At 51.3% G+C, this 19,195-nt stretch overlaps 1 protein-coding gene across 1 annotated transcript; it reads left to right on the top strand.

Annotated features, from left to right (window-relative positions):
* Positions 1 to 2,039: 2,039 nt before the first annotated feature.
* Positions 2,040 to 5,422, top strand: LOC134430223 (potassium voltage-gated channel subfamily A member 3-like). Its single transcript, XM_063177794.1, has one exon. The coding sequence runs from the start codon at positions 2,214 to 2,216 to the stop codon at positions 3,984 to 3,986; it is 1,773 nt and encodes a 590-aa protein (XP_063033864.1). The 5' UTR covers positions 2,040 to 2,213; the 3' UTR covers positions 3,987 to 5,422.
* Positions 5,423 to 19,195: the final 13,773 nt, after the last annotated feature.

Here is a 19,195-nt window from a genome sequence, read left to right as displayed (position 1 = left end):
AGTAAATTATTGCAATTATGGAAGTTGCACCTTGTGCCTCCAGCCTTGCGTCCTCAATAAATGTTTATGGTTTGAGGCAGCCTCGTTTGTTTGCCTTCAACCAGACAACACTGATTTATTGGCAGAAATCCTAGCAGGGAAAAGGGATGAGCCAGACAAGTTTTTAGCTGCTACACACATATATGTGGTGAAAGGATGATGGTTATTTCATTTTCATGAAAATAAAGCCTCAGACTTGTGTGTGAGCTGTTGCTTACAGGATTTTTTCCCCAACCTACAGATAATAAGGGGAGCTCAAGGGTTAATGGTGCTCCAGGCATTGCTCCCTGCCTTGTCTGGGTTTTGGGATGGCTGGGAGATGCTGTGGGGTGGGAGGGAGGAGTGGATGCTCTCATCGAGACCATGGTGCTGGTTAGCACCACAAACCGCTGCAGGAATGGTGGGGGAGCAACTTCCCAACTCCCTGCTCCCAGGAGATCCACACCCTCAGGAAAAACAGGGGTCAGCATTGGGGCTTAAAGCCAAGGATGGAGGTGGCAACAAGGCCCTTGTGTCCAGGTCTGGGGTGGGGTGGCATGGCCTGGAGACAGCTCTCCTTGTGTGGGGGCATGGGTGAGCATCCACCTTTCCAGGGGGCCCATTCCCTCAGGAATCCTCCTGGCTCTCTGGTGGCAGAGGCTGTTTCTGTTTCCCCTCTGTCATTCCCAAAGAGGTTGGTGGGCTCAGCTCAGCCAGGCTCCATCCTCACTGTCGTCTCCCATTCAGAGTCTGGAGTCAGCTCTTGCACCAATATTTATTGTTGTTCCCTCCCCAGAGCTGGGTGTTTTGGACAGCTTGTTTCTGATTTAAAGTATAAATAAGTTTGATCTTTTCATCTGTTGTTCTCCCTACCTTCTGGAGGCTGTGCTGGTTAAAAATAACTGGGATGATGAGCTCAAGTGGGGATGTTGGAGAGGTTTTAACCTCCACCGTGGCAGGATCACCCGTCTGGCTCTGGAAGGGAATGTGGGCTCCCTCCTCTCCTCTCCCCTTTCATGGTCGAGCTCTTGGTCCAGTGCAAGGTGTCCCTGCCCATGGCAGGGATGTGGAACGAGATGAGCTTTAAAGTCCCTTTCAACCCAAACCATTCCATTATTTTTGCCCAAGCTGGGAGCTCCCAGGATTGCCTAAACCCCCTTGGCAGGGGCTGGGGGTTAAAGCATTTCAGCCATTGCAGGGGGATGGAAAAATGGGGATCTGGGGGAGAGCTGGGAGTGCAGAGATCAGAGGATGCACATCTCCGGGGATGGGGTGTTCTCCAGCTCTGGGCTCCTGCACAGGAGGTTTTTGCCTGAAAAACTCCCTTTTGTTCACAATTGAACAATTTGCTTAAGAAGATCAATTGAAGGGAGAAAGAAAGAAAAAGAAATAGAAGGGTTTTGGCTTTCTTGATGGAAAGTCTGAAATACAGGTTTGGGTTCAGCCTGGCACCTCCTTGCTAGAGGGCTGGCTCAGCTTTGCTCCTGGGTTTATTTTGGTGGGGGAAGCACACGCACACACACACGTGTGCACCCACACTCATGGACACACACACACATGCACACGCTCTCCTAGACAGAGAAAAACAATCCCCAGCCTAACCCAGACGCTGATTCAAAACAACTGTTGGGTCTGGCCGCGCTGTCGGCTTTCCACTGCCCACAGCCTCCCACCGTGTGAAACCGCCGCTGAAAACCAACAGGCAAACGCCGAAATCCACAGCCAAAATCGCATTTCACCTGGGGAAGGGCAGAAAAACTCTTTCTAGGCAGCGGTTCTGCCAGGAAAAACCCCTCTCCCTGCCTGCAGCAGAGGATGCTCCCGGGAGGAGCCTGAAGCCCCTGGGCGCTGCCTGGGGGCGGATGGGGCTCCCCCAAAGCGGGGCAGGGCAGGGGGTGCCCGCAGCTGCCGGGGGGCCGCGGGGCAGGGCCGGGGGGCCGGTGGGTGTCTCCGGGAGCGCTGACTGAGCGAGGCGGTGCCAGGGCTGGGGGCGGATTTTTTGAGAAGAGCCTCAGCTCTTCAGAGCAGCGGCAGCCGCTGGAGGAGTTGGGCGGCTGTTGCTCCCTCTCCGCCCGCAGGAGGAGGAAGAGGAGGAAGAGGAGGAAGAGGACGAAGAGGAGGAAGAAGAGGCTTTGGCTGCCGCCTCTCGGATCCCCCCTCCCTCCTCCCCTTTTCCCCTTCCGCCCCACACCTTTATGGACGAGCGCCGGAGCTTGCTCTACTCTCCGGCCGCCTCCTGCGCCGGCCGGCAGCCGCGGGGCGGCTCCAGCAGCAGCCACCACAACCTGGGCTACACCGAGCAGCCGCCCCCCGCCGCCCCCCAGCCGGGCCCCGAGCAGCCGGAGGAAGAGGGCGAGGAAGGGGAGGAAGGCAGCATGACCGTGGTGGGAGGAGGAGGAGGAGGAGGAGGAGGCGGCGGCGGGGACCCTTTGCTGGAGGAGCCCCAGCATCCCCCGGCGCTGCTCGGGGGGGAGCGCTACGATCAGCCCCCGGCGGCGGCCGTGCCCTCCGGGCAGCCCGCGGGCGCTGCGGAGCACGAGTGCTGCGAGCGCGTGGTGATCAACATCTCGGGGCTGCGCTTCGAGACCCAGCTCAAAACCCTGGCTCAGTTCCCCGAGACGCTGCTGGGGGACCCCCGCAAGAGGATGCGCTACTTCGACCCCCTCCGCAATGAGTATTTTTTCGACCGTAACCGTCCCAGCTTTGACGCCATCCTCTACTACTACCAGTCGGGCGGGCGCATCCGGCGTCCCGTCAATGTGCCCATCGACATCTTCTCCGAGGAGATCCGCTTCTACCAGCTCGGGGAGGAGGCCATGGAGAAGTTTCGGGAGGACGAGGGTTTCATTCGCGAGGAGCAGCGGCCGCTTCCCGAGAAGGAGTTTCAGCGCCAGGTGTGGCTCCTCTTCGAGTACCCCGAGAGCTCTGGGCCGGCCCGAGGCATTGCCATCGTCTCTGTCCTGGTCATCCTTATCTCTATTGTCATCTTCTGTCTGGAGACCCTGCCTGAATTCAGGGATGACCATGACTACGAGGGAACTGGGGGGACCTTCGGGACAGGCGGCGGCCCTCTCCCACCTGATGTCTTCACCAACTCCTCATCCTCGCCTGCTTCCATGGTGTCATCCTTCACCGATCCTTTCTTTGTGGTAGAGACTTTGTGCATCATCTGGTTCTCCTTCGAGCTGCTGGTCCGTTTCTTTGCCTGCCCCAGCAAGGCCACCTTCTCCAAGAACATCATGAACATCATTGACATTGTGGCCATCATCCCCTACTTCATCACGCTGGGCACGGAGCTGGCCGAGCGGCAAGGCAATGGCCAGCAAGCCATGTCCCTGGCCATCCTCAGAGTCATCCGCCTCGTCAGGGTCTTCCGCATCTTCAAGCTCTCCCGGCACTCCAAGGGGCTGCAGATCCTGGGCCAGACCCTCAAGGCCAGCATGAGGGAGCTGGGCTTGCTCATCTTCTTCCTCTTCATCGGCGTCATCCTCTTCTCCAGCGCCGTTTACTTCGCGGAAGCCGACGACCCCAGCTCGGGGTTCAGTAGCATCCCTGACGCCTTCTGGTGGGCCGTGGTCACCATGACCACCGTGGGCTACGGGGACATGCACCCCATCACCATTGGGGGCAAGATCGTGGGGTCTCTGTGCGCCATCGCGGGCGTGCTGACCATCGCCCTGCCCGTGCCCGTCATCGTCTCCAACTTCAATTATTTCTACCACCGGGAGACGGAGGGTGAGGAACAAGCCCAGTACATGCACGTCGGGAGCTGCCAGCACCTCTCGTCCAGCGAGGAGATGAAGAAGGCTCGCAGCAATTCCACCCTCAGCAAGTCCGAGTACATGGTGATTGAGGAAGGGGGGATCAACCACAGTGCATTCAAACAGGCTGCCTTTAAAGCAGGCAACTGCACAACCACAAACAATCCCAACTGTGTGAACATCAAAAAGATCTTTACGGATGTTTAAAACAAAACCCAAACCAAACGAACAGCAGCAAAATCTGAGGATGCAGAGAAAGAATACCAATAATAATAATACCAATAATAATGCAAAGTGACTGTGTGTCGGTGTTGTGTGGAACATGCACCATCGTCGGTCCTGTGTGTGCCCTCGTTTTTATACCTTTATTTTTTTAGATCCTTCCTTTCTAAAGATCCAAAAGTAAAAGGATTTAAAATTCTCTGAAGAAGAGGACAGCTAAAGGGTAAAGAGAAGGAAGATGAAGACAAGCCACACTCACTGTCAAAACAGGTGTTTGTTCTGCAACGTGTTGCAGGGCTGCTTTGCTTTTTTGGGCTTTTGGGGAACCTCTTGCTTTGCTCCTGAATTTCCCCCTCTTTCCCTAAGGGCAGTGTGTAGCCAATCTCCCTTCCATCACATAAAATAACTTGTTGGATTAACAATCTCGGACTGGGTGGAGGAAGGAGGAAAACATGAGGCAGAGTGTACTGGGAGGGGGCTGGGAGGAAATAACCATTTAATTCTGCAGACAGTCTCTGTTACCACATCGTTAAATGATGCTTAATATCGAAACATGTGACGTGCCATTACGGGCACATCCCAGATTTCCTTTTTCTCCCCATTAGATCGTTTATGAAATTCTAATCTGGTCAGAGACCAAGTGCAATCAATGCTGATTTAAATACAAAAAAAAACCCTCCCTAAGCCTTCATTTTCTATTCTGGATTCCCTTCCCCCTGTAACCTGATGGAATTATTTCCTCCAATGTCAAGTCTGTGGCCGTGCAGCGGGGATGTGTGCGGGAGGAGGGACAGGAGAGGCAGACTGGAATGTTTTCGGGAGTGATGTCGGCACGATCCACGACGGGCTCCTCGCCGTGCCTGGGAGCCTCCAGCCCGCCCAGCCGGAGACAAAGGGATATTTCCCCCTCGTTTTGCGATGCCTTTGGAGGAGCTGCAGCCGCTTATCACCAGAAGATTAAAGTGGCGAACACGCCTTCCAGCGGAAGTCACTAATTCCGACCGGAGTGATGCAGTTGCCATGGTGACCACGGTTTCCTGGGAAACCCCCAAAGGTTGTCATGGCATCCCTTCTCCCATCCCCCTTGGTCCTTGCTCTTCCCGCAAAAAGCCTTTCCAGATGGTTCCAGCTCCTCCATCCCACAAGACGTCGTGGCTCTGCACCCCCTTCCTGGTTCCTGCTCCTCCCGTGTGCCCAACAAAGCACCCATGGGCAGCAATCACCCCCAGATCCACCTGTCCCTCACCTGGGCAGTGCAATCTGGGCATGGAGGTTCATCCTGCTCCACCAAGAACCACCCCAGACCCAGTGGGAGCTGGCACCGAGCAAGCTTGGCCAGGGAGGAACCTTGGCAGCTTTGTGTGAAACAAGGGGGACAGTAAAAAAAAAAAAAAAAAAAAAAAAAAATCAGGATTGAAAAATAACCAAAAAATCCCTCTGGGAAAAAATCACCGGCTTCATCTTCACATGTATGCCAGGGGCCGTGGGACATCTGACGGGATCAGGTGAGCTCTGCACGGGGGAGACTTCAATGGAGTCATAGTGTTGGGTTTTTTTGGACAAACCCCATGCTTTCCACTGCTTACTTTTATTCTCCAGCTTATCCTGCCGCTCTCGGGTATTTTTATACACGTTAGATAAAGTGGGATCACATCCTAGAGCTCCTCTGATTGTATTTGCTTTTTTAGTGCTGTGGGAGGAGGAAAACCCTGCTGCTTCTCTGCAGCTGGATTGCTTCATTTCTGTGCTAAAAAGGTGATTTCAGTGGTGTAATGCTCCCATCCAGCCCCTGCCACTGACACAGGCCAAAAGCAGCTTGGCCTCAAGAGCTTTGGCTGCAGCTCTGCTCAGTTTTGCTGGATTTGGGGTTAAAAAAAGCCAAATTCCTCTGAGGTAGCGCATGGAACAGGCAGGCTGTTAAATACCTACAGCAAAGAGAAATTTGGCCTCAGTCTGTGAAGTCCCAAGGCTGTGGAGTGGGGGCCTTGTCCTGAGGGATGCTGGCCATGCCAAAATTGCAGTTTAGCTGGGATTTTTCCCAGACTCAGAAGGATCTAGATGGTTTGCAGCACCCTCCCTTAGCCACAGTCAATAAATTCAGGGAAAATATCAGAGCCCTTCCTTGGCTGCTGGGGTGGGATGGTTTTATTTGGGCTACCAGAGTTTTCATCAGCTGAGGGTCCAAGATTTGATCTTTATCAGGGAGATGCTGTGGAACATCATGGGAAGTTACAAACCTGAAATTCCTTGTCCAGAGTAACTGGGATTCCTTGTCTGACGTAACTGGGAATACCTCAGTGTGCCTTTTCCCCATTTCAGTGGGCTGAAATGTCATTTCTGCCTACAAGTTCTCACTTTTTACTGTTATTCTCTTTCATTGTTAGTAAATTTTATTGTTGTTAAAGCTCTCCCACATGCCTGTTCCTAAAAGGAGGGTCTGAGTTTAAGAGCAGTGCAAACATGGCACTCAGGGGAGTTTGCAGATGAGCTCTGGGTTGGTGATTTCCCCATGGCAGCTGCACAGGGTAGGGAAACCACATGTTCTTGAAATGGCACAGAACAATTTTCAGTTTCTCTGTCATCTAAAATAAGCAGAGCCGTTGCAGGGGGTTGGTTTGTTTTCCTGACTCCTCCCTGACTGATTTTGTAGGAGCAGAGTAGTTTAAAAATGGGTTTTATTGACAGCAAAAGATGCTTTATGGGAGAGGTGACAAGGAAACCTCTTCACCCATTGGGATAAAAGGCAGTTTGGCTCTGGTGAAATTCCAGAATGGTTTGGGTGGGAAGAGACCTTAAGGATCATCCAGTCCCACCCCTGCCATGGCAGGGACACCTTCCACTGTCCCAGGTTGCTCCAAGCCCTGTCCAACCTGACCTTGGGCACTTCCAGGGATCCAGGGGCAGCCACAGCTGCTCTGGGCAACCAATATCTGACCTAAATTTCCCCTTTTCACATTCAGAAAAATACTTTTCCCTATTGAGTGGTATCACTGAAAGACAAAAATTCACTGCTGCTGTCTTTTAGCTACACCCCCAAAAGTGGAGGTGGAAAACTGGGGACATCCTTTGGATGTTCTGCCCTCTCTGCATCCTCCCTCTCTGCTGTCTCATGGGTGCCTTTCAGTGAGAGAAACAGAGCCACCTGCTCCAGTGGAAGGTGTCCCATGGATGATCTCTAAAGATCCATTCCAACCCAAACCATTCAGTGCCTCTGATAAATGCCTTCTGTTCCGTGGTCTGACAGCTCCTCTGGCACTGGCTGCTGCACGTGTTGTGCCAGGGATTGCAGAGATCCCTGAAACCCTGGCTCTCCACAGCCAGCTGCTGTTTAAGTGGCTCTGCCTTGTTCCCCATCAGGACCAGGCAGTGTTTCAGCAGCCACTGGGGATTCCAGAGCAGCCTGGGCTGTGCTGGGTTTGCCTGTCCCTAATGTGCTTAGAGGGGCAGCATTAGGGGATTAGCGTGAGGCAAAGGGCTCGCCCAGACCTGGCTGATTACATTAAATGGAGGAAAAAGCATTACCACAACCCTGGCTGATGATTCCCAGCACCCCAAGAGCAGGGGAGCAGGGTCCCCACAGCTCTGGGCAATCCCACAGCAATGTCCTGTCCCTGTTCTTTGTGTCCTTTGTGGCACTGAAGGATGGCAGTGAGGAGGGAAGAGGCAGCTCCCACCCCTGCGAGGCTGCAGCTGGATGCTTTCAGTTCATCACAGAGTCACAGAAAGGTTTGGGTTGAAAACAACCTTAAAGAACATCTTGTTCCAACCCCCACACAGGGCACTGGGTGCTGCAGAGCCTTGTACCTCCTGTTTTCTCTTTTCACACACTGCTGTCAGCCTCCCTTTCCCTCTGCCTGTATTTCAGGACCTGTCCCCCTGTTTCCAGCCTCCCTCTGTCTGTATTTTAGGACCTGTTCCCCTCTTTCCAGTCTCAATTTCCCTCTGCCTGTGTTTCAGGACCTGTTCCCCTATTTCCAGCCTCCCTTTCCCTCTGCCTGCATTTCAGGATCTGTTCCCCTGTTTCCAGTCTCAGTTTCCCTCTCCTGTATTTTAGGACCTGTTCCCCTGTTTCCAATCTCCCTTTGCCTGTATTTTAGGACCTGTTTCCAGTCTCTCTTTCCCTCTGCCTGTATTTCAGGACCTGTTCCCCCGTTTCAGCCCTGGATGCCTCCTTGAGACACATCCTTGGTGCTGGGGGGTGCACCAGCCATAACCTGGTCCCTCCACTTGGTTCTTTGACACCATCACCTTTTTCTCCTGCTTCTTTCCCCTCTTTCTTTTTTTTTTTTTTTTTTTTTTTTTTTTTTTTTTTTTTTTTTTGTGTGTTTTCAGGCCTGAGCTCCTTCAAAAGGTTCTGTTGTTCTCCAGCACAATAGATGCCCTTCGGGTGCCTGGGGTGGCCGGAGCAGAGCAGTATCCATCCCACCCCACGTGTGGACACAGACAAGGGTTGCAGATATCTCTTTCCTCCAGGAGGGTTAAATTTCCTCCCAGGCAATTGTTGCCACTCCATCCCTTGACAAAAGGAGCCGGTTTTGTTTTTAATCCCCAGTTTATGGACAATTAGGCAGCGGCAAAGGGCAGACAAGTGATTTCTCTGGCAGAATGGAAGGAGCCAGCCTGGGTCATTGCTCTGAAGGGTCTCTCCTGCAGGGATGTACACAAGGAAAGGGTGTTTGGCAGTGCTTGGAGTGTACGAGGAGCCTTGTGTGTAAAATCCGTTTAATTGTGTAGTTTGGAGCCCTCTCCTGCCAAGCTTTTAAAATATGCATGTCTTGGTGCGAGCACACGGAGGCTCCACCGCCGCCCGAGGGAAGCAGGGCTTGGTTCTCCCTGCTTTAAATGCTTCAGCAAACGATCTCTGGGCAGGCTGCGAACCTGGCAGTGCAAACAGGCAAGCGGGGTTTAACTGTGCCTTATTTTGCCCTTCAGTCTCAGTCCTGTGTGTACCTGGGAGGAGAGCTCAGTGCCTCAGCATCCTCCTGCAAGGGCAGTCGTATCAGGGACTTATTTCCCAGGGAAATAAGGGATTTCTGGATATTATATGATCTTTGTCATAGATTATCTTTAAGGTCCCTTCCAACCCAAAGCATTTGATGATTTGATGGTTACAGGATGCTATGGGCAGGGCCATATCTCGGAATTCTCACTCCTATGGAGCTGGTGCTGCTGCCCTGCACCCTCCCTGCTCTGGGGCCCTTGGCTGGGCTTTGGGGGCGTCGTTTAGCTGGAGGATGTGTTAAGGGTGGGATGTTGGTGCCTTTTCCTGTTTCCCTGGGTGCTGTTTGCATGCCTGAGTCCAGGCAATCCCGATGGGTGCAGGGTGGCATCAGCCCTGTCCCTGTGCCAGAGGTGGGAGGTGGGCATTGAACACCTCTGTGCTTCTTTTTCTTGGAAACAGTCCTGGGGCCATGGCCATCACCACTTCAAGGACATTTAGGGGACATTTTGGGTGCCCTGAGGAGCCTCATCCCAGCTGGGAATCACTGTCCAGCAGTGGAGAGTGTTTGACCCATTTCAGGGGGTCCCTTAGGTCAGAAACGAGACTGGCGCCAGGAGGAGCTGTCCAGTTCCAGCTGTGCCTTAGGGCAGAGCCATCCGCCAGCAGGGACACATTTGCTGCCAGGGGATCCCTGCAGAGCAGCCCCAGTCCCGGGGGATCTCTGCAAAGGCGTCCCAGCCTCAGGGGATCCCTGAAGAGGGTCCCCAGCCCCGGGGGATGCTGCAAAGGGGTTCCAGCCCCATGGGATCCTTGCAGAGCAGCCCCAGCTCCATCTCCAGGCCTCTCCCAGCTCTTGCTCCAGGCAAACCTCTGCTGGCCCCGCTGTGGTTGTGCCTGGGATGCCATGGAGAGCTCTCACTGGTGCTTGGTATGGAGATGCTTTCACTGGGTGAGCTTTCACTCCATGCTTGGTACATACAGGCCCATGGGTGATGGTGTCCCTGTCCCAGGGCTGTTTGTCCCCTCGTGTTGGCTGCTCCCTGCTGGGAAGGTGTCAAAGCTCCTGCTCTTTGTCACTCACCAAAGTGAGTGTGCTCCTGAGAACCATCCTGTGTGTGGAAGAGCTGGAGCCCTTCTATCCCCAATTCTGACAAAACTCACCACAAACACAAGACCCGTGTTTATGTTTGTGCTTTTCCTTCCACGATTATCGTGCTGCCCTGACACCCACCGGGCTCAGGGCCTGTCTGTGCCTCATCAGGGTCTGTCTGTGCCTCATCAGGGTCTGTCTGTGTCTCATCAGGGTCTGTCTGTGCCTCATCAGGGTCTGTCTGTGCCTCATCACCGCTCAGAGCCTGAATTTCCAGCGCTGAGGATGCTCGGCAGCAGGGCAGGGAATCCTCCCCGCATGAGCATCCCCGCAGGGCACCGTCACTTCGCTCCTCCTTATGAACCAAGACACGCTCAAATCAATTCCAACATGTCTCCCATCTCCTCCAGCTCCTCACTGGAGCCAGCAGGAGCTGGAATTCTCCCTGACCAGTGCTTTTCCCTGCTGGCTGCACACACCCATTGCGAGAGCCCCGGCTCAGCCGCGCCGACGGCAGCAGGCGCTGCTGGGTTTGTTTAGGAATGATTCATTTCCTTCACACTTGTGATTCCGATGCTTTGCTGAGCGTGCTGGAGCTCTGCTGCTTTGCTCCAGCGGTTGCATTTCAATTTTTAGCATCTCTGAACACCCTGGCTGGGCGGGCTGGGGTTGGATGTGTGGGGAAGATGAGTCTGTGGTCCCCTCTGCTCACCCCAACAAGGCTGCAAAGAGCAGTCAGGTTTATTTTGAGGCAGCCCAGCTGCTTTGCTTTGCTTCCTCCAAAGCACAACGTCTTCCCTGCATCTTCATCATCCTTGCATCCTCGTTGTCCCTGCAACTTCATTCCCACATAGAGGACAGAGGAGGAAAATCCTTTGGGGTTTTATCATGGTTTGCTCAGGGCTGGATCAGGGCTTGCAGCAGAGTCTGTGCTTGGGGTGTTGCTCCAGAGAAGGAGGGAGGATGGAAGGGATGAACACACACTTTGTTAAGTGTTTTCTGCCTTTGCAGAGGGCTCAGTTTGCTCTTGGGCTTGGTGCAAGGAAGGAGCTGTGCACAGAGAGGGCAGTGGGTGATGCTGCGACCTTCAGGGGGTTTGTGTTGGTACTCCAGGGAAATGTGTCCTTGCTCCCACTGTGAGCACTGTGGGATTTGCTCCCTGGCCCCCTCTGCTCACCCCAACAAGGCTGCAAAGAGCAGTCAGGTTTATTTTGAGGCTTTGCTTTGCTTCCTCCAAAGCACGACAGTGGAGAGAGGAGGAAAATCCTTTGGGGTTTTATCACGGTTTGCTCAGTGCTGGCAGCAGGATCAGGGCTTGCAGCAGGGTCTGTGCTTGGGGTGCTGCTCCACGGGAAGCTGAAGGCTGGGAGGGAGGATGGAGGGGATGGACACACACTTTGCAAAGTGTTTTCAGAAGGCTCAGTTTGCTCTTGGCCTTGATGCAAAGAAGGAGCTGTGTCACTATAGGACACGAAAAAACACAAGCTCACACTGCTGTTCTCAAGGTGAAGAAAAGAGAAGTTTATTTTGTGACTCTAACATTTATAGTTTTCCAAGAATGACAGTGGATTGGTGGGTTACAGTGCCACCTCTCCAATGACACTGGTCAGACCAACAGCCCATCAGCTTTCTCCTCTTCTATAAAAAAAAATGCAAAACAATGAGTTATTTACAGAAAGTGTGTGAGAAGGTTCGCTACAAGAATGCCAACATCGGAAGGCTTAGAAAATCTTAAAAAAGCAGGGTGACAGAGCTGTGCACAGAGTGGGCAGGGGGTGATGCTGTAACTTTCAGGGGGCTTGGATTTGTACTGCAGAGAAATGTCTCCCTGCTCCCTCTGTGAGCACTGTGGGGTTTGCTCCCTGGGCTCCTCTGTGCCTCAGTTTCCCCATCTGTAAATGGCACCAAACACCTTCAGGAAGTGTTTGTAATAAACACTTAAACTCCTGGGGAAGGAAGAGGCAGTTTTGAAACATGGATCAAGAAGTGAGTACTCCTCCAAAGTTTTTATGGGATTCAGCTTTCTTGAGGCTGGAAAAGCCTGCAGACCCTGCCCTGGGCACCCCAATAATCCCAGTTATTTCCCTTGGCTGGAGGGAAGCCTGATGTTTCACACTGCTTCCCAAGCTGCCAGCTCTGCCTTCAGCTCCCCATCAATACCCTCCTCTCCTGTGATTTCTTCACTCTACATCTTCCCTTTCCCACCCTTCTGGCCCATTTCTCCTGAAATCTGTGAATTTAGGGTTGAGAACCCTCTTCTCCCTCCTTGCTGCTTGGAGCTGCCACTGTGTCTCTATAACAATTTAACCTCACACTGTTGCACTGGGTGAGAAACCAGACATAAGAAATTTGGGCTTAAAAATGGCCCTGGCCGCTGGGAATTTGTGTTTTCAGTAGGGTTGGGGAAGGAGTTGCTGTGAACTCGTTGTAGCATTGAAGGTTTGAGGCTTCCCTACCTCTGCCTGTGCCTTGGTGGGTGCAGGTGCCTGAATGATATTCCACGCTTTAAATCCCTCAGAATTAAGGCAGGAAATTTTCTTCCTGCAGCATCAGAAAGAAGCCTGGGCTGTTCTCTCCCAGGGCTGGACATTTCCAGGGGTGCCTCTCCCATCCTGGTTGCAGGATGCTCTGAGAAAGCTCAGGGAGCCCAAGGAGGAGCGAGTGGGGAATGGCACCTGGGTCCAGCTGGGCTCCTCTCTTGGGACATCTCCTGGGAATTTTGCTTTATTTTGCTCCATTTTCTTGCCCAACAGCCATGCAATTCCCTTGGAGGAGAGCATCACACAAGCACCCTTATCAGCCAAGCGTGGGACTCAGCCAGAGATATCAGTTCATTTGATAAGATCTGTTTTCTTAACAGAAAACCTGTGTTGATTGGCATCAATTAAATCTTCCTCTTTAATTCTGTATTAACCCTCTCAGCCATTCCAGCATATTGTTTGGGATCAGTGACAGATGGCCAGACACATCATTTTTGCAGGTCATTTTATTTATCCCTTGAAAAACTGTCCCAAACAGGAGCTGTTTTCCAGTCCTCTGGAAGGACTCAGGAGATGCTCAGTACTTGCACTCCCAGGAGCTGTTTTGCCAGCTCTGAGTGTTTAGATGGAAGTTATTTGGCTCAGTCAATTGAAAAACATCTAATTTTTATGGCTGCTGTTTAATATCCTCTATTTCTCTTGGGATGGAGAGGATTTCCTCACCCCTGTACAACAGAAAGACGTCTGGATCCCTTCAGGAGCTGGAGCAGTGATAGCTCCTGAATGCTCCTCACTTCTCACTCCCACTCCCTGGATCCAGAGAAACAACACCATTGTTAGGCTGAGGATTTGGCATTTCTTTCTTCCCTGGCAAGCACACAGCTTGGATAGGCTCCAGGTACCCCAAACACCGGATTATTTGCTTAGTGGGAATTAAAATTGTTATTTAATACCCTGGGGTACCCCGGGGTACCCCAAAACACTGGATTATTTGCCTGGTGGGAATTAAAATTATTTACCACTTCATCTGCAGAGTCCCACTCCACTGCCACCTTCTTGGCCAGTGTCATTTCCTGGGCTGAAGGTTCTGTTTGGGTCCAAGTTGTGTATTTATTTATTTATTTTTTTATTTATTCTGTTTGGGTCTCAGTTGTGTATTTATTATTTTATTCACTGAGTGCGTAATGCTCCAGTGACCCTTGAGAATCCTGGCACTTTGGAGCCCTTCTTGGCTGCCAGGTGGGAGGGGTTTAATCCCCCAGCAAACCCAGTGCAATAAAGCAGAAAGCCCTGCTAGCTTTAAGCCCAGGAATGGCCCTGCTGGCACTTCAGGATAAGCTGCTGCTTGAACAGCTCCTGGGATCCTTGCTGGGAGCGCTGAGCCCCTCTGGAAGCTCATTTCTCACAAGGGGATCTCTGCTCCTGCCAGGAATTCCCATCTCTTTCCTTCCTCTGCTGGATTTTAGCATCCCTGTAGCATCATTCCTACATCCCCACATCCTCATCATGCCTGCAGATGCATCCTCAGCATCCCCATATCATCATCATCATCATCATCATCCTCTCTGTATCCTCATCACCCCTGCAACTTCATCCCTGCAACATCACCATCCCTACATCCTCATCATCCCTGTAAATACATGCTCATCACCCCTGCAACTTTCTCTGCAATTTCATCATAGCTGCATCATCATCCCTGCATCCTCATCATCCCCACATGCTCATCATCCCTGCAGATGCATCCTCAGCATCCCCATATCATCATCATTATCACCCCTACAACTTCATCTCTGCAATTTTATCATAGCTGCATCAGAATAATTCCTGCAACATTATCCCTGCAGCTTCATCATAGCTACATCTTCATCATCCCTACAGCTTCATCATAGCTACATCGTCATCATCCCTGCAGCTTCATCCCTGTAACTTCACCATCCCGACATCCTCATCATCCCTGCAAATGCATCCTCAGCATCCCCATATCATCATCATCATCATCATCATCCCTGTATCATCATCATCTCTGCAACATTATCCCTGCAACTTCATCATTGCTACATCTTCATCATTCCTGGAACTTCATCCCTATAACTTCACCATCCCTACATCCTCATCATCCCTGTAAATGCATGTCCATCAACCCTGCAATCCCTGCATCCTCATTATCCCTGCAACTTCATCCCTGTAACTTCATCTGCAATTTCATCACAGCTGCAACACCATTCTCTCTGCAGCCTTACCATCCCTGCAACATCATCAGCCCTGCAACATCATCAGCCCTGCAACATCCTTATCCCTGCATCCCCATTGCCCCTGCAACACCTTCCCTGCATCCTCATCATCCCTGCATCCTCATTATCCCTGCAGCTTCATTCCCACATCCCCATTACTGCTGCAACTTCGTCTCTGCCACATCTCCATCCCTACATCCTGATGCTTGCAGCATCCAGAGAGAGGATCTCTCCCTCCTCAGTGCATGGATCCCACCTGGCAATCTCCATCCTGCCTCTCCCTTTGGGGAAAACAGGCTGATTTTTGGGGCTGAGTGCTTTGGGGCTGATTTTTGGGGCAGGTCCTGGTGCCTTAGGCTGGGCTCTGGGCTGTGACTGCAGCTCCTCCCAACCTTTCCTTCAATCTGACCTGGGCAGCTGGGATGCTGCAGTTGCCATGGTGTGAAGTAAAGGCAGAACATGGATTTTTTGGAAGATGAGAGGGTTAAAAACAGTTGCATGAAATTTCTAGAAATTTTAGTGTCTCTGAGACAGAGCAGAGCATCTCCCTATATTCAAACAGGAGTCAGTCCCTTGAGTGTTGTGCAATTCTGGCACTGCAGAATTTGGGAGAGTTTTTGAGCTCTTTTCTGGGCACCCCCATCCCCACATCAAAATGGGATTTTGGGTTTGTGCTCTGTGGGTGACTCCACAGTCCAAGCTCTGGGACAGGGATCAGTCCTGGCTCCTCCCAGCACCTGGACTGGATTTATAAAATCAACCAGTTGCTCAATATCTCATGAATTACATCAGCTCAGAACAGCCTCAACTTGATTAAGATAAAAACATGAGGAAAACCCACTTGGCACTAATTATTCTGGGTTTGGAACTTGCTGCTAATGTGAGATAACAGTTAATAACAAGAATACATTTAATGAATCTTTTTCCTATCTTTAGCTCACTTTGGACTGTGTGGCATCTACTCCATTAAAGAATTTAATTAGAAATTTTTCATTTTTCATTGGTGGGAAATGGAGTTGGGAATTTGTCAGGGGGGGAACCAATGTGCAACTTCTCTCCCACTTTACTTGCAAAAAAAGGAACCTGTTCTTGTTTTCCAAAGCAGGGTGGATAAAAGTGGTTCTTTGCTTTGCCCCACAGATCATAGAAGAAGTTTTGAAATGAAGACCTTCAGGACTGTGTTGAGAAGTAAAACATCTCCAAGGAAAGGACAAACATCCCAAACATCCCAAACATCCCCAACATCCCAACACGGTGACCGACGCTGCCATGGACCCGACTGACAGAGGGCCAGCTAAACCCAGTCCATATTTCATATATATTTACTTATATATGGAATATTCCCCACTTTATCTGTGTTTTTTAACAAGTGCATTATGTAGAAGGGAACATCTTTGGAGCCAGATTATCTTCAATTTATGTGCAATATAACAGGACTGAGCAAAGCTGGGAGAAAGGAGGAGGAGAGGTAGAAGTCACTTGGACATAATTTCAGTATTTTTTAATATTATTTTTAAAAGAATCTCTTGAAAGATGAAGCAACCAGAAAGGAAATGTTAAGCAGAGCTGCTAAAACTTAATCCAAGTGTTTTCTTGGGGTGGGAGGGAGTGGGGGAAATTTGGTTTCTGTCGCTGTTCCCTGGCGAAGGCCACGGGCTGTTCTCAGCTCTTTGAGAATCATTCCTGCTCCATTTTTCTCACTTTCCTGGAAATGCCCTTTATAAGTAGCTCTGTGCTGTACCAAAGGCTGTGATTTACTTTAAGTCCTTATTTAGAAAGAAACATCTCTGCTGGTGCTGAGGAAAAGGGTGTCGAACAGTTGTGCCTTGCTATCAGGATCACTCCACAAAAACACTAAGGAAAAATTGAATTTCCAGGGTAGAAAAGGTCTAAAAACCCAATGCTCCTGCTTCCTTTCATAAGAGCCTCTCTGCCTTTGTCTGCACTTCCACAGTACCCCAGTCTTGTGGGAATTTTACAGTGTTGCCTTGCTAATTCTGTAATAATTGAGAATTCCATCCCTCCTTTGTCCCTTGCCATCTCATTTTGCACATTGAGATTTTTTTGGTGGAAGGTTTAGAGCTGTGGGTTGCCCATACTGGGCTGGGAAGCTCTTAAAGCTGGGCTTTCTATAACCTCACTGTGTTTCCTAGGAGTGCACGGATCAATATTATCCTGGTGCCACGAGATAAATGGTGTGCAAAGGGATAAATGATCTGCAAAGGGATAAATGGTGTGCAAAGGGATAAATGATGTGCAAAGGGATAAATGCAAATGGCAGAGGGGTTGATGGTCTCTTCTGCTTCTGGCTCCCCCTTTTCTCCCTCTTCAGCCTCATCCACCTACTCATGCTGCCTCCATCCCAGCTTGGGCACTGAAACCCTCCCAGCTCAGCCTCCACCAGAGGAGCAGAGTGAAACTTGGAACAGTGTTGGATTTAAGAGTGAAAATAATGTTGGAGGGACTCAGATGAGCACAGGAACCTCTTTGTCTGCATTGCAATAATTCCCTGGGAATGGTTTGGGAGTGATAATTTGGACTGGAGAGAACCAAGTGAGCTGGAGCTTTCTCTAAAGCAGAGGCTGCTCAAGGAGAGGTAACAGGAACCAAAATTATTGTGTGTGAAACAGACCCTTGAGCTGATGCTGCTGATTGTGCCCAAGGACCAGCCTCAAGGTCCCCACCAGGTACCTGGAAGGTGGAGAGGGACCACTCTTCCAGAAGGAAGCACCAAAACCTGGATTCTTCCCCCAGTGGAGCTGTTTGCCTGCATTCCACACAGGAGACACAGCCCCAGGGAGGATGCACTGAAACCAACCCCTGGAAATGGGAAAACTTGGGAATGTACAAGGCAAAGCAGCCAACAATCTGCACCACCTTCCTTGCAGAAGAGCTTTGAAGATGATTGAGAACCCTGCACAGAAACTTCAGCTGAAATTCAGGTTGAGAAACTCCCTTAACACTGAGAAATTACGTGATTCTCACAAGGAACGCCTTGGCTTTGGTGAGGTTGTGTTTATTTTGTTTGTTTTATAAACACAGATAATTTCTTGGCTGGAATTCCTCCTCCTGCCACGGCAGGTGCACCTCTGGTGGTGGAGACTTTGCTCCTGGCAGAAGGGCTTGGGGAGCCCAAACAGAAATCTCCAGGGCTCTGCACAGGTGCAGGTTGGGCAGAACGGCCTGAAGAGAAGCAGAAGTGTTAAACCCAGCAGTTTTTGTCAATTTAATCAGTTGGAGAATGAAGAGCAAATATGGATCTGGCTCTCAGTAGGACATTGCTCCTCTTGCATTTATTCCCAGCATGGAAGAAGCCCTGTGGCTGAAGCTGTGGGTAAATGGAGGAGAAAGGGCTGGTGCTGCTTTCACCTGGGTTTACCACGGCTTTAACAGCAGAGGGAGATTGGGATCGGGACCAGGATGGCTGGACGACCTCATGGAGCATCTCCCTGAGCCCAGGGAGAGGAGCAGGGGGTGCCAAGGCCGGGCAGGGATGCAGGGAAGGTGAAACAAGGCGCGGAGTGAAATCGGTGCGCTGCGAAAGCCGCCCATACAAATTACAGCTAATTAGGGCAGGGGCTCTCATTAACTTGGTTTGGCTGTGCCCTGCCCGTGGTGGAGGTGGGGAGAGGGAGCTTTTCCACGGGAGCTTCCAGCAAATTGCTCCTTCAAATCCCTGGGGCTGTGGCAGCAGCCGGGACCGCAGCGTTTGTGCCCCTCTGGGTGTCCCTCCCCTGTCCCCCTGTCCCTGTCCCTGTCCCCTTGTCCCTGTCCCTCTGTCCCTCCCCTGTCCCTGTCCCTGTCCCCCTGTCCCTGTCCCTCTGTCCCTCTGTCCCTCCCCTGTCCCTGTCCCTGTTCCTGTCCTGTCCCTCTGTCCCCTGCCTGTCTCACCCCTGCACTGAAGTGGATTATTGCTCGGGCCCTAAAACATCAGAGACCTTAAACAACCCCTTTAAAAAGACCAGGAGAAAGTGTTTGGGGTGAGGGCTGGAATTCCCAAATGCTCTTCCCCAGTGCTGCAGAGGGAGCTGCTGGCAGGCTGGGGAGATGGAGCTGCCCATTTTTGGGACATCTCACCACCCAAAACCCCTAAGGAGCTGTGAAACACATTTGTTTGCAGCCTCCCTGCAGCGTGACAGGTTCTCAGCGTGCTCTTGAGCCTGCAAAGGAGAATGAACAAAGCTTTAGCAGCTCTGAAATTGTGAGACTGACCCCAAACCCACTTTTCCACTGCCCTGATGGGTTTGGACTGCCAACAGCCAAACCCCCATGACAGGAGGGGAACCCCAAGCTGCCTACACAGGTAAGGGCACGTTAACAGGAGGAGAATTGATTTTCTGGATTGCAGCACAGACCTGGATCTTGGGAAGCCCTGGTCCCAAAGGTGTTATATTTAGTTTCTTTTGGAACATGATCTAGTAGCCCTTAAAATGAGGGATAGAATGTATCAG

Source organism: Melospiza melodia, chromosome 28, assembly GCF_035770615.1.
Source record: "Melospiza melodia melodia isolate bMelMel2 chromosome 28, bMelMel2.pri, whole genome shotgun sequence".
Classification (NCBI taxonomy): domain Eukaryota; kingdom Metazoa; phylum Chordata; class Aves; order Passeriformes; family Passerellidae; genus Melospiza; species Melospiza melodia.
The sequence above is the reverse complement of the archived record's forward strand: the minus strand, read 5'-3'. Positions and strand labels throughout refer to the sequence as shown.

Coding starts and splice junctions, on each gene's coding strand:
- LOC134430223 (XM_063177794.1), top strand. CDS start 2,214: ATGGACGAGCGCCGGAGCTTGCTCTACTCTCCGGCCGCCTCCTGCGCC.